Genomic DNA, 11,730 nt, shown 5'->3' with positions numbered 1-11,730 from the left:
TGAACAAGGGAAAAGCGAACAAGGGAAAAACGGAGGAGGATGGAGATGCTAAACGTGGCAAGGATAAAGGCGGCAAATATAAAGGTGGAAAGCAGGACGAGGACTACGATGATGATAACGAAGAATACGACCAGTTTAAAGGGTATGCAGAGGACCAGCATATGGATGGGGGAGAGAACGAGGACCAAAATAACAACAACAATGGGGGGAAAGGGGGAAAGCACATTTTTATCTATATAACTAGAGCGATAAGGAAAAAAATAAAAATTGCTTTATCCAAGTTTTATGAAGGCACAAAGGTGGACTCTAAAGAAATTATGTACTACAGACGAAAAGGTGGGGCAACAGTTAACTACATTCTAGATAACATGGTTTTAAAAACTAATTTATCAATCATTCTATGTTGTTATGAAGGAGATTATCTGGAATCACAGCCTATCGTGCAAGAAAATTACAATGATATCAACAAATCTCCTAAGGTGTATTTACTATATAAGGCATTAAAAGTAAATTTTGGTAACATAGACGAAAACATTAAAGGGAATAATACAAACCTGAAACAACTGCATAATACGTACGATGGATATCAGAACTACAATTATTTAAGGATAGAAAATTTGAACGAAAAGGGATTCTATAAGAATCAAACCCTAGCGCAGTTAAAAGACACCACATTTGAGTTAAAGATACATGGAAAAAACATCCCCCCTCACGAATACACACTATATATTGTCGAATTTGACAACAACTGTTACAGACTAGATAAAAATGGCTACCATGTAGAAAATAAAGAGTACACTATACATAGCAATTATATCATTTTTAAAAATGTCATTATGAACAAAAGGAATACTTACAAACTGTGCATACTGGATAAGACACAAGACACGTACAACGATGTAGGAATTTTAAACATTAACAATTATTATGTAAAACTTGAATCATTCTTTGATGAAAATTTCATTTCTTCTAATCTTAAAAAAATGAATATTATACTAAACGTTTGTGTGAATAACAAATCTTATGATGCCTATGTTATAAAAAGAAAGGGGAGTTTTAAAATCACCCTTGATATGCAAAAATTAGCATTTTCCGAAAAAAGTCAACAGCTGGAGGAATTTTTCCCAGAAATACAAAACCATCAGTTAATATCTTGCAAGAGTAAGGAACACGGAACTATCATTTTGACAAAGACGCATCTATTCTTCTACGCACTTGTTACAAAGCTTTCCTTCTCCACCAACCACAATTTGCCATTCCCAGTTGACGTAGATTTTGATGAACACTACATCTATGTAACCGACTTAAATCTGAGAAGAATTGCGCGCTTTCAAATTATTTCTGAGGGGAATGCTATTAATATTATCAACAAAGGGAAACGGAAAAGAAGCATTCAAGGCAGAGATTTAATAGACTACAAAAGAAACGCCCTCATGGGTGAACAAGGAACGACCAGTAAAAAGATCACACTTTATTACCCAAAGGAGGGTCGTAATTTCTACACCACAGATTTGGTGCGTTCTTCCCTCCATGGTGCTGTTTACCCTGATGATGCGAAAAATTTCAAAACAACATTATTAACGAATAAAGAGGCACCTAAAAATGATGCCACGGTGCTAACAAAAAGGAGTAAACGGAGCGGAGATTCCTATACCGAGAAAGCTTATCAAAATTTATTACGTTTTCCTACCTTAAGAAGGGATATGCGGAGCGAAAAAGAAAAAAATGCTCGCCTCCGAAGGACGGAAGAAGGCGCTCTCCACAATAACCCACGTGGAGAACAGATAAAATTAGATGCCAATCCCATTGTCGATGCTGAGAAAAAATCCCCCCAATCGGTAGCAAATAAAGAAAAAAACACACTCGTCAAAAATGTAAGGGAGTTATACAGCTATCTTCAATCAAAGGTAAACAACAATGGATTGACCAACTACTTCTATGGACTACTGGGCCCAGAAAAAATATCAAAGAAGAGAAACTTCATGTACAACTTTCTCGATTTTTTCAAAAATGGGAAGAAAAAAAATCGGTCTAGAGAAATTAAAAACGAAGTGCACAGTCAAATAGTACCTTCCAACATGCCTGCAAGAGCAAAGAAACAGGTCAGCCGACCAGTTGCACGCAGCACAACCTCTGCTAGACCGCGCAACACCCCGTCTAAACCACGCAGCACTGTTGCTAGAAAAAAAAGAGATGCTACTGAATCTGTAGACCATTCAGTTTACGACGAGGAGATCGAAAAGAATATTAAAAAGCTAATCAACATGGTGCAAACTAACAATTATTTAGCAAACAAAATGGATCACCTGGACCTGAAAGGATATCAAAATCCGTTATTCATTAGCATACAAGATGATATACTCTACATATTGGATTCAACAAAAAATAATTTTTTTAGCTACAATTTGAAAAATAAAAAAATCATAGAACTGGAACAATATAGCGCTGCAGAGCATAAGTTCTTTTTAAAGAATCCAAAATTTTTCCATATATCGTGGGGAGCAAACTGAACACACCCCACATAGAACCAATGTAGCATTCGTAACACAAATACGAAGTAACGAAATTAAAATTATCGATTTGAATAAAAATAAATATAGAATAGTTAAATCAATAAGATTGGAGAGAGGCTATAAACATAATGGAGTCAATAAAGTCATAGCAATAGATCAGAACTTACTAATAATTACATCTCATATCAACGCAGAAAATATCATTTATCATTATCATTTCAATTCATTTGATCAGTACTTTAGCATTTCCTTCGAATACACTTTTGCAAAAAATTATAACTCAAATGATGATTTAAATATTGCACCAGAAATAGACATATACAGATTCAGTCATCTTCTTCTGCTTTCTAAACTATAACGATCTATGCACAAAGGTGGATCCATTGACAAAATTAGAAATCTCAACTGAAACAGGAGTAATAACTGGAAAATTAAAGCACTTTGGATATTTTCAATTAAAAATTTTTGCTAAAACGCATTTTCAACATCAAGTTAAGGTATATAAAGATTTATATTCCTACTGTGACGTAGGGAAACAATTTAACTACACAAATCAAACGTGCGAGAGTTGTCCTATTGGAACCTTCTGGGATAGCGTAGAGTTAAAATGTGAGAGGTGCAAGAAACATTTTAAAAACACGTCTACCTTGAAAAGTGGATCTAAGTTAATAACAGATTGTCTTTGCTCACCTGGGTATGAATATTCAGAAAAAACTGCCAGTTGTGAACAGTGTAAACCTGGTTATTATAAAAAATCGACTGGTAATTTTATATGTATCAAGGGATGCCCCATTAACAGAAAGAGTACTACCTACGGAGCCAAGAGTTACAACGAAATGAATTGTAAATGTAGTGAAGGATATTACGAACTTAATGGAAAATGTGTTTTATGTCTCAAAAATTACTACTGTCCTGGAAACAATCAACTGATATCATGTCACAAAAACAAAATGTCCCCAGAAGGAGTCACATCTGCAGATCAGTGTGTATGTAAAGAAAATTTTATTTACAATGAGAATAATCAATCGTGCACTTACTGCACTTCTGTTGGCAAGGTAAAAGGCGAAGTTATCTACTGCTCCCTGTGCGATCCCAAATATTTGGACACGAACATTTTTGCAATCCCGAATAACCACAACTACGGTTTGGTGGACAAAATATACAATTATGATGAGGATCTGCTCCTACAAGATAAAACACTGCAGTATGCCTATTTTGATAACAATGGCCGTAAAAATGGCCGCGAAAATGACCGCGAAAATGACCACGCCAACTTTGGAACTCTTAACATTAACAGAGAACTCGTTTTAGGGAACAATAAGGACGAACCAAACAGGGAAACGTTTGCAATAGAGGTAGACATGCCCAAACCAACCAAGTGCGTATTCTGCGAAAGTGGGTACTTTATGGATATCAAAAAGGAAAGGTGTCTACCGTGTAGTAACAAATACTGCGAAGGGTTCGCCGAAAATCAAAAAGGATGCCCCATCAACTCCATTGTGAACGGGATAATGGCCTCCTCCATTTTTGATTGCAAATGCAAAATTGGATATGGTTCCATGAATGAAAGGAGAAGCGCACTTAACAACAAACTCAGTTGTAAATTATGTCCAAAGAATTTCTTTAACCATAACTTGTCAGAGCAGTTCTGTCTTCCCTGCCCACAGCACACCTACACAGTATCAGAGGGATCCACGTCTATCCTGAACTGCCTCCCTGTGGAGGGCTACTTCCTTCTCATGTTCAAGAGCATAGGCATAGAATACATGAGGTATAAATTTGACATCAACTCGGAAAACAGAATTTACAGCTATTTCCAGGATAGCGTGAAAAGCTTCGACGACGACGTGTATAAGTTGTTTTTGGACCACAAATTTGAGCAGCTTTTCAATGATGAGGATAACAACCCAGACAAGAGGGGGAATCAAAATAACGAAGCGGCGTTGCCTCCAGAGGGGCAGCAAAATAACGAAGCGGCGTTGCCTCCAGAGGGGAAGCAAAATAACGAAGCAGTGTTGCCTCCAGAGGGACAAAACAACGCGCAAAACGCGCAAAACGCGCAAGATAACAAGTACAACCTGAAACACTTGAAAAATCTGGGGTTCCTAAAACGGACGTCCCTTTTTTACATATACACCGTACTGCTAAAAAATATTGAGGAAATCTACGACTGGAAATCTGATAAGATGCTGAAGGTCACGTGCCACGTGAACCTGAACCTCAAGAGCAACCCCAACTTTACTGTCTCGTATAAACCCAATTTACAGTCCTGCATAGACAGCTGCAAAACGAATATCTACTGCACAGGAGTGGAATTTTCAAGGAAAAAAGTAGAATACACACAAGTATTTTTAAAAAATAATCAAAAAATAATTGTTGGATATTTTAAATGTAAGCATTATTCTTTCGAAAGTATATATGATTATACTTCCTCCGATGTGAGCAATTTTTTAGACGAGAATATCGAAAATACAGTCGTGTCCAGAACTCCTTTAGCTTATACAAACTTTATATTAAGAAATAAAAAAAACACCATTTTTACCTGCTCTATCGATAGAGATAGAAAATTTTTACTGTATAAGCAATATCAAGTGGCTGGATGCTTTATGGGAAAATTCTGTCCAGGGAATCACACCCCTTATTTGATATCCTGTCCAGATAACTCAAAAACGGTAGTTACTCTGGCAAGAAATGTGGATAAATGCCTATGCCTGAAAGGCTATTCCTATGTCGGAATTGCGACGCTTAGATGTGCGGTATGCGATAGAGGGACGTACAAAAATTACATAGGAAACTTTAAGTGCGAAAATTGCCCCCTAACCTTTTCAACAGTAAATATAGGATCTACCAGTATTCACGATTGTTCTTGTACTCCAGGAAATTACCTCACCTTTGACACGTTGCAAAATTTTATCAATTCGGAAAAAATTAACTACAAAAATATTATTGATCAATATTTTATTGTCTCAAAAAAGAAACAAACTGATGTATATTACAGGACAGAAATAGTGAAAATCAGCTTGAATAACCTAAACAGGATAGAAGTTAATGAAGGGACCAATCAAACGTTAAAGCGTGAGATAGCTGTATGTAAGCCATGCTCTCTCGATAATCACTACTGCGAAGGAGGATTCGAATCGGACATCACATTCAACAACAAACGTTTCCAAGGCCAATTTCACACATTGCCAAAAAAATGCCCCAAAGATTTAGTCATTCCAAAAGGAATAATGCAGAGAAGCTCAATAAATAACTGCATATGTATTCATGGAAAATTTTTAAGAACATCAAAAGATAAAAAAGTAGAATGCATCCCATGTCCTCCAAATACATTCAAGGAAAACGAATATGATAACAGCTGCTCTGGGGTCTGTCCACACTTCTCCACAACCTTTATAGGTTCGTCCTACGAAAACCAATGTTTCTGTAAAAACAATTATTACTTGGTCACCACAGAAGATGACAACGACGATGAGAATAATACTACCCCCACAGAAAGTAGCAGACTCGCCAAAAGTGGGAAACGCACCAAAAGTTGCAAACCATGCCCCAAAGGTGCCGTATGTAACAGAGGTTTCAATATTGACCTCTTTCTCCATCTGCTAAAAGACAGGGAATATAACAATATAAACATTTTGGACCATGAAAATCCATATCCACTATACGGACATTATGCAGTCTATAAAGAAAAGCACCCAATCAGTGATTGGAACCCCCTAGAGGATAATGACGAGTTAAAATATTCCTACCCTTATTACAACTTACTCTTGTTTATTCAAAAAAATGTGGAAAGCAGGAATTACTTCTTTTTCAAAAAAAGCCAAGATCTGTATCTAAATATGGAATTCATAGAATCCTTAAAAAAAAAGAAGGAGAATAAGAAGGCAACAAATGCAGTCAAAGAGGGAGAACCACATAATTTTCTATTCCACCAAGCAAATGCGATCTCGTTTTTGAACTACGAGCAGAAGGATAGAAAAACTATAAAAAATTCAAACGAGGTGATCCCAAACAATCATACAAATGCCATTTTTACTTATTTAAAAAAAATTGTGCCGACTACCCTACTAGCTAAACTTGAGCCAAGACCAAACCCTCCCCTTCTACAAAGTAACGAAATGAACTACTCCTTCGAAGAAATGTTCAATAAATACATAGAAGAGGCAAACGAATTGAGAAAAAAAAACAACAAATTTGAAAGATTGCCAGATATTCATGTTTGTACTATACCTGATAGGTGTCTAGGAACAATAACCAACATGTGCCAGGAAGGGTCCACAGGATACCAATGCAATAATTGTCAAAAGGGCTACGACATGAGTCATTTCAAGTCCAAGTGTCACAGATGTAAAAATTTTTTCAACGAAATATTACTTATGATATTTTTAAAAATGATTTATTATGTAATCATTATTCTTATCGTTTCACTCAACTATAATAGTTGTTTCAACAAATTGTACATAAGTGGTATTCTGATGAAAATTTGGTTTAATTGCTCCTTTACCCTTGTGGCATATGGATTTTTTTCACCCTCACCCAATTTATTTATTACCAAATATTGGCACATTTACAAAAGCGTGTTCCTCTCCCATTTGAAAATGTTTTCGTATTACTTGAGGGTTGGCTGTTTTGTCCACTCGTACAATACAGATGTGCACTACAACGAAATATGGTATATACAAAAGTATGTGAATATCTTTACGCCCCTCTTCGATGCCGTTTCTATAACGCTCATCATGTTTGTTATCCTTCACGTATACAAATTCATCTGCAAAAAGAAGATACAAAAATTTGAGTACATCTTGTCAACAATTCCGGAGCTGAAGGTGAAATACAACTTGGACTGTCTAACGAATGACCCGGACGAAAAAGCATTTCCTAAAAAGGGAAAGAAATCGAAAATTTACGTGTCTAACAAAACGAAGGAGGACGACCAAGATTCATGCAACCATTCGACGGTAACGCACGACTTGGAAAAAAATGGCGTAAGTGACAAGGAAAACGTGGGGGAACCAATTAACAAATCTACCCTGATTGATAAAAACGCTCCAAATGCTCCTAATCTGACGAACAAAAAACATGTCCAAGAGTTTTGTGAAGACGATGTCCTGCATAATGCAGATGGAGACAATCAAAATGGGGAATGCACAATGTACGAATTAAAATACCTAAAAAGTGACGACAAAATGTACGACATTTTCCTAAACGAAACGGTTGAGTATATTTATAATAAGAAGATTTTCGGGCCTTGGCGATTTATGCATAAAAGAAATGAAAAGTTAGGAAGGAGACTCCTCACATTTTTACATGACACCTTCCCCTGTTACATTTTGCTGATCGCCCTGTCATCACCCTACGTACTTATGGAAGTGATTCAACTCGCATTCTGCAAACCGATAAAATATAAGTCCCAAGAATCAGAACTGTACCTATCCTATTTAACCACGCAAAAGTGCACCCTTTCTGATAATTCCTTCTTTACAGGAATTTTGGTAGTTATCCTGGCTTTATTCTTCTATGTTGGCATTTTAACACTATTGATAACCCTATATTCGAAGCGCAATAAGTATAAATTGTTTGACATTTTACTGTCCAATTTATTAGCAGGGTATAAACAAGGCAGGGAAATCTTCGAATTTATATTTATCTTGAAAAATATCATTTTGGTATTACTAATAACTTTCAATATACACTACGAATTTTATTATGTCATCCTAGTCACAGTCATATTAACAACTTTCTCCATTCTGGAGATTTATTCTAACCCCTTTGATGGAAGATCCTTCAACATCCTCAACATATCTTTGTGCCTTGGGAATGCCTTAAACATTTTCGTTGCCCTAACCATTTGGGGCAGTTTCTACTGGAACTATGAGAAGTTTTTTTTTATCCCTATTCTGATTATCCTCTTTTACCACCTCTACATGCTCCACAAAGTGATCCGAGAAATTATCCTATCTAGACATTTTATACACACAGAAAATTTTATAAGTATAAAAACAGCTGTATATGGGGAAAATAACATTAAACATAATAACTATAAATTGTACTACAAAGTTATGAATAAAATCAAATTTTTCTTAAATAAAAATCAAAAGAAAAATATATCCAAACAGACTCCAAATAATGATGGTCCAAATAAAATCAACAGAATATCAAAGGAAAATATAAAATTTGAACCCATAGAAAATATCATAAAAAGGTATAACATCAACTTAAATGACAATTTATCCAAAGCACAGGGTGTAAACCATAATGAGGAAGTGGAAAAGAAGAAAAAGGAAATGTTCTGCATAAAAAAAAATCCCCTACCGGTAAATATCCACAACGTAGCGCTCATATGGTATGATGAACAAAATGAAGATTTGCTATTTCAAATGCCTTTTGAAAACAAATTTTGCCTAGACTTAAATGGGGATAAAGCTAAAAATAACAAGAAGAAATTCTTTTCCTTCTTTCCAAATTATGCAAGAGATAAACGAAGAAAAAAAAATATTAAATATTTTGTATCAGCCATAATAGAAATTATCGACAAATTCTTGTGCGCATCTAGGATTGGTTCGATCTACGAAAATTGGTTTGACTTTTCCATGAGGTTTGCCTTTGTCTACATATCATGGATTAAAAAAATTAATAAAATCAATGTTGTCCTTCCACAAAATATGGATCAGTTAAAAATGAACATAGACCAGTACATGTTCTTTCCTCTATTTCATAAATGTGAACTCATCAATCAGGAAAGAACCAAGTTCAACGTCTCTGCGAACACCCCCGGGGACCAACCCGAAAACAGTGCGCCCATCGAAGCGTTGGAAAAGAAACACAGCTTTGAAAACACAGAAATAAAAATTAGTCGCAGCTATGGATCGTATAACCATATGGGAAGCTTAAAAAATAGGAAGCACGCGCATGAGAGAAATAACCATGTCATGAATGACAACTACTCGGATGATGCAACATCTGATAAAGATGCACCCTCAAAGGGCAAAAATGAAACCAGGAAAAGCAGTGAGGAGCAAGAACAAATGGGCGTTCTAAGCTATCTCAAAAAAAAAGAGAAAAAAAAAAAAAGCCCAAGCAAAATTAAAAAAAAAATCGATCAAAATGGATAATCCGGAGATACCCAACCATATCAACCAAAAGGACCATTCTTACAAATTTGAAAACATTTTCAACCACTCCTTGGATATTTTTTCCTCAGAAATGTTTAACGAAAGCACATTCAACATGCTCATCTCCCTATTCGAATTGTACATAGCTATGAAAACGTTAAAGACAATGGATATGCAAAGTTTTACCAAACTGTATCAACTTTATAACGAAAAATTCATACGATTTGAAAAAAGTCTTGTCTTCTACATAAATAAACTGAGGGATGAAATAAAACTAGAAACAGAAGAAATCGATAATGAAATAAAAACAGGCGATACTGCAGAAAAAATAAGAGTGAAAAATTATTACTTCTATAAGGAAGAATTAAATAAAAGAAAAAAACTTGAGCAAGAATTAATGTCAAAAATTGAATGCCTACAAGACTGTATAGAAGTAAACGAAAAGTCGCAGTCGTTAAGAAATATATTGAAAAATTCTCGGACGAGCAAACTATCCGATGGAAACGTGGATGAAGATATTCATTACATCTTCTCCGTTTTGCAAAATGAAGGCACTTACAAATTGGACCATTCGAAGACGAAGGAACCAAAGGAGTGAATCCGTACTTTGCTGCTCACAAAATAAGCACTTGCTCTCATCAACTGGATGAAAAAAGCATTTTTTTTTTGTTGTTCTTTTTTGTTCTTTTTTGTTCATTCGCAAAACTTTTCCGTTGTCCACTCTATTGTGCATGTTCCTACATCAGTGTTTTGCTGCCCTTGTGGGCTCCTCACCATTTTGCTTAATAATCTCCCCTATAACGACGGCTCCTTTTGCTAAATTCGCATATATATATGTACACATTTATGAATCTTTAAAAGTGCGGTAATAGAAACCGCTGCGCACACCCAACATTTAAATATACGCTCCACCCATTTTGGAAAAATCCCGCAACTGGAATGTGTAACGTGGAGGATAACAAACAAAACAAATGATAACTGAACGGGGGAAAAACGGGAACCCTTTTTTTTTTTTTTTTTTTTTGCTTATATTTGCATCTTCACCGACAAATGAGCACATCCTTTATGGTATATATAGGCCAATTTTACGTTCCATTTTCAGCGAGAAAATGAAGCCCCCTTTTTTTTGAAAAACTGCTACAGTGGTAGCACACTGCTCTACAAGTATGTCCCACTTCAAATGACTTGAATTTCGGGTTTCTTCTTTGGCGCGATTGCCCTTGAAAGGTGCTGATATTCCTCGGGGATTTCCGAATCAGACTCAAAAAAAATATACGACAGGGTAATTTTCTCCAAATTTTTTAATCTAGAATCATTTAAAATGTCCGGATCGATGAAAAACAAAACTGGCAAATCAATTTCTTCATTCGCATTAAGCATCTGCTCCTCAAAACAAAAGCACTGAATTTTATTGAAATATAAACCTGCCTCGTCAGGAAGCACATGATAGAGAGCTATTCCTATAATTGGTTTGTCAAGCAAATTTTTTGCCTTATAAAATGCTAACACCGTTTCCCCAGGTTTTACAATTATTTTTTTCTGTTCTGGTTCGAACACCCATGGCATATTAGACTGACTCGTAAAGTTTACTTCAATTAATCTGTTCTTATTATTTGCCTTTTTTCTCTCCAACATTTTTCTGATGTCGATTTTATTTTGTATGGTTCCACCGTATCCAGTTGACTGGCAAAACAACTGGTACAGTGGGACGAAGGCAAAGGATAATCCAAGCATGCAGGCGGATAGGGACAAATATAAGTATGGGGTTTCCAATTTTTCTTTTTTTTCTAACACGAGGAAATTGTTCTTCCCCTTGTTCGTTCTGTTCATGCGCAGCCTGCTCAAGATCCTTTTTATGACGCTCATTTTGTTCTTCTTCAGCTTTGGATACGTCACAGGGATCGGCTATTGCAACTTACACATATACGTATTTATATACTTACAAAAAAGGCTGCATATGTATATGTACTACATTTTAGCAAATTTGTGAAATCCTTCCTCCCCCCTTTTTTGGATAAAAAAAATGGCACTTACGTTGTTATATGCTACTATACAACGTGTGCTAATCAGCCCAGTCACTCATTCTCCAACGCTGATCAGCGCAC

General features: G+C 35.8%; 2 protein-coding genes across 2 annotated transcripts in view; one reads left to right on the top strand and one right to left on the bottom strand.

Annotated features, from left to right (window-relative positions):
• PCYB_127820 (hypothetical protein) overlaps nucleotides 1-10,223 on the top strand; it is a gene marked incomplete at its 3' end in the record, with an annotated part of 16,962 nt that extends 6,739 nt beyond the window's left edge. Inside the window, exons 3-5 of the mRNA XM_004224116.1 lie at nucleotides 85-2,510; nucleotides 3,350-9,521; nucleotides 9,715-10,223. Coding sequence (XP_004224164.1) covers nucleotides 3,350-9,521; nucleotides 9,715-10,223 — 6,681 coding nt within the window. The 5' untranslated portion in view covers nucleotides 85-2,510. The remainder of the gene's footprint in view (nucleotides 1-84; nucleotides 2,511-3,349; nucleotides 9,522-9,714) is intronic.
• A 578-nt stretch (nucleotides 10,224-10,801) lies between these two features.
• Nucleotides 10,802-11,491, bottom strand: PCYB_127810 (cytochrome c oxidase assembly protein; the record flags this gene model as incomplete). Its single annotated transcript, XM_004224115.1, has 1 exon — nucleotides 10,802-11,491. One exon carries the CDS (start codon nucleotides 11,489-11,491, stop codon nucleotides 10,802-10,804), a length of 690 nt encoding a protein of 229 aa, XP_004224163.1.
• Nucleotides 11,492-11,730: the final 239 nt, after the last annotated feature.

Source organism: Plasmodium cynomolgi, chromosome 12 (assembly GCF_000321355.1).
Source record: "Plasmodium cynomolgi strain B DNA, chromosome 12, whole genome shotgun sequence".
Classification (NCBI taxonomy): Eukaryota; Apicomplexa; class Aconoidasida; order Haemosporida; family Plasmodiidae; genus Plasmodium; species Plasmodium cynomolgi.
This window is presented reverse-complemented; position numbering and strand designations above follow the sequence as displayed.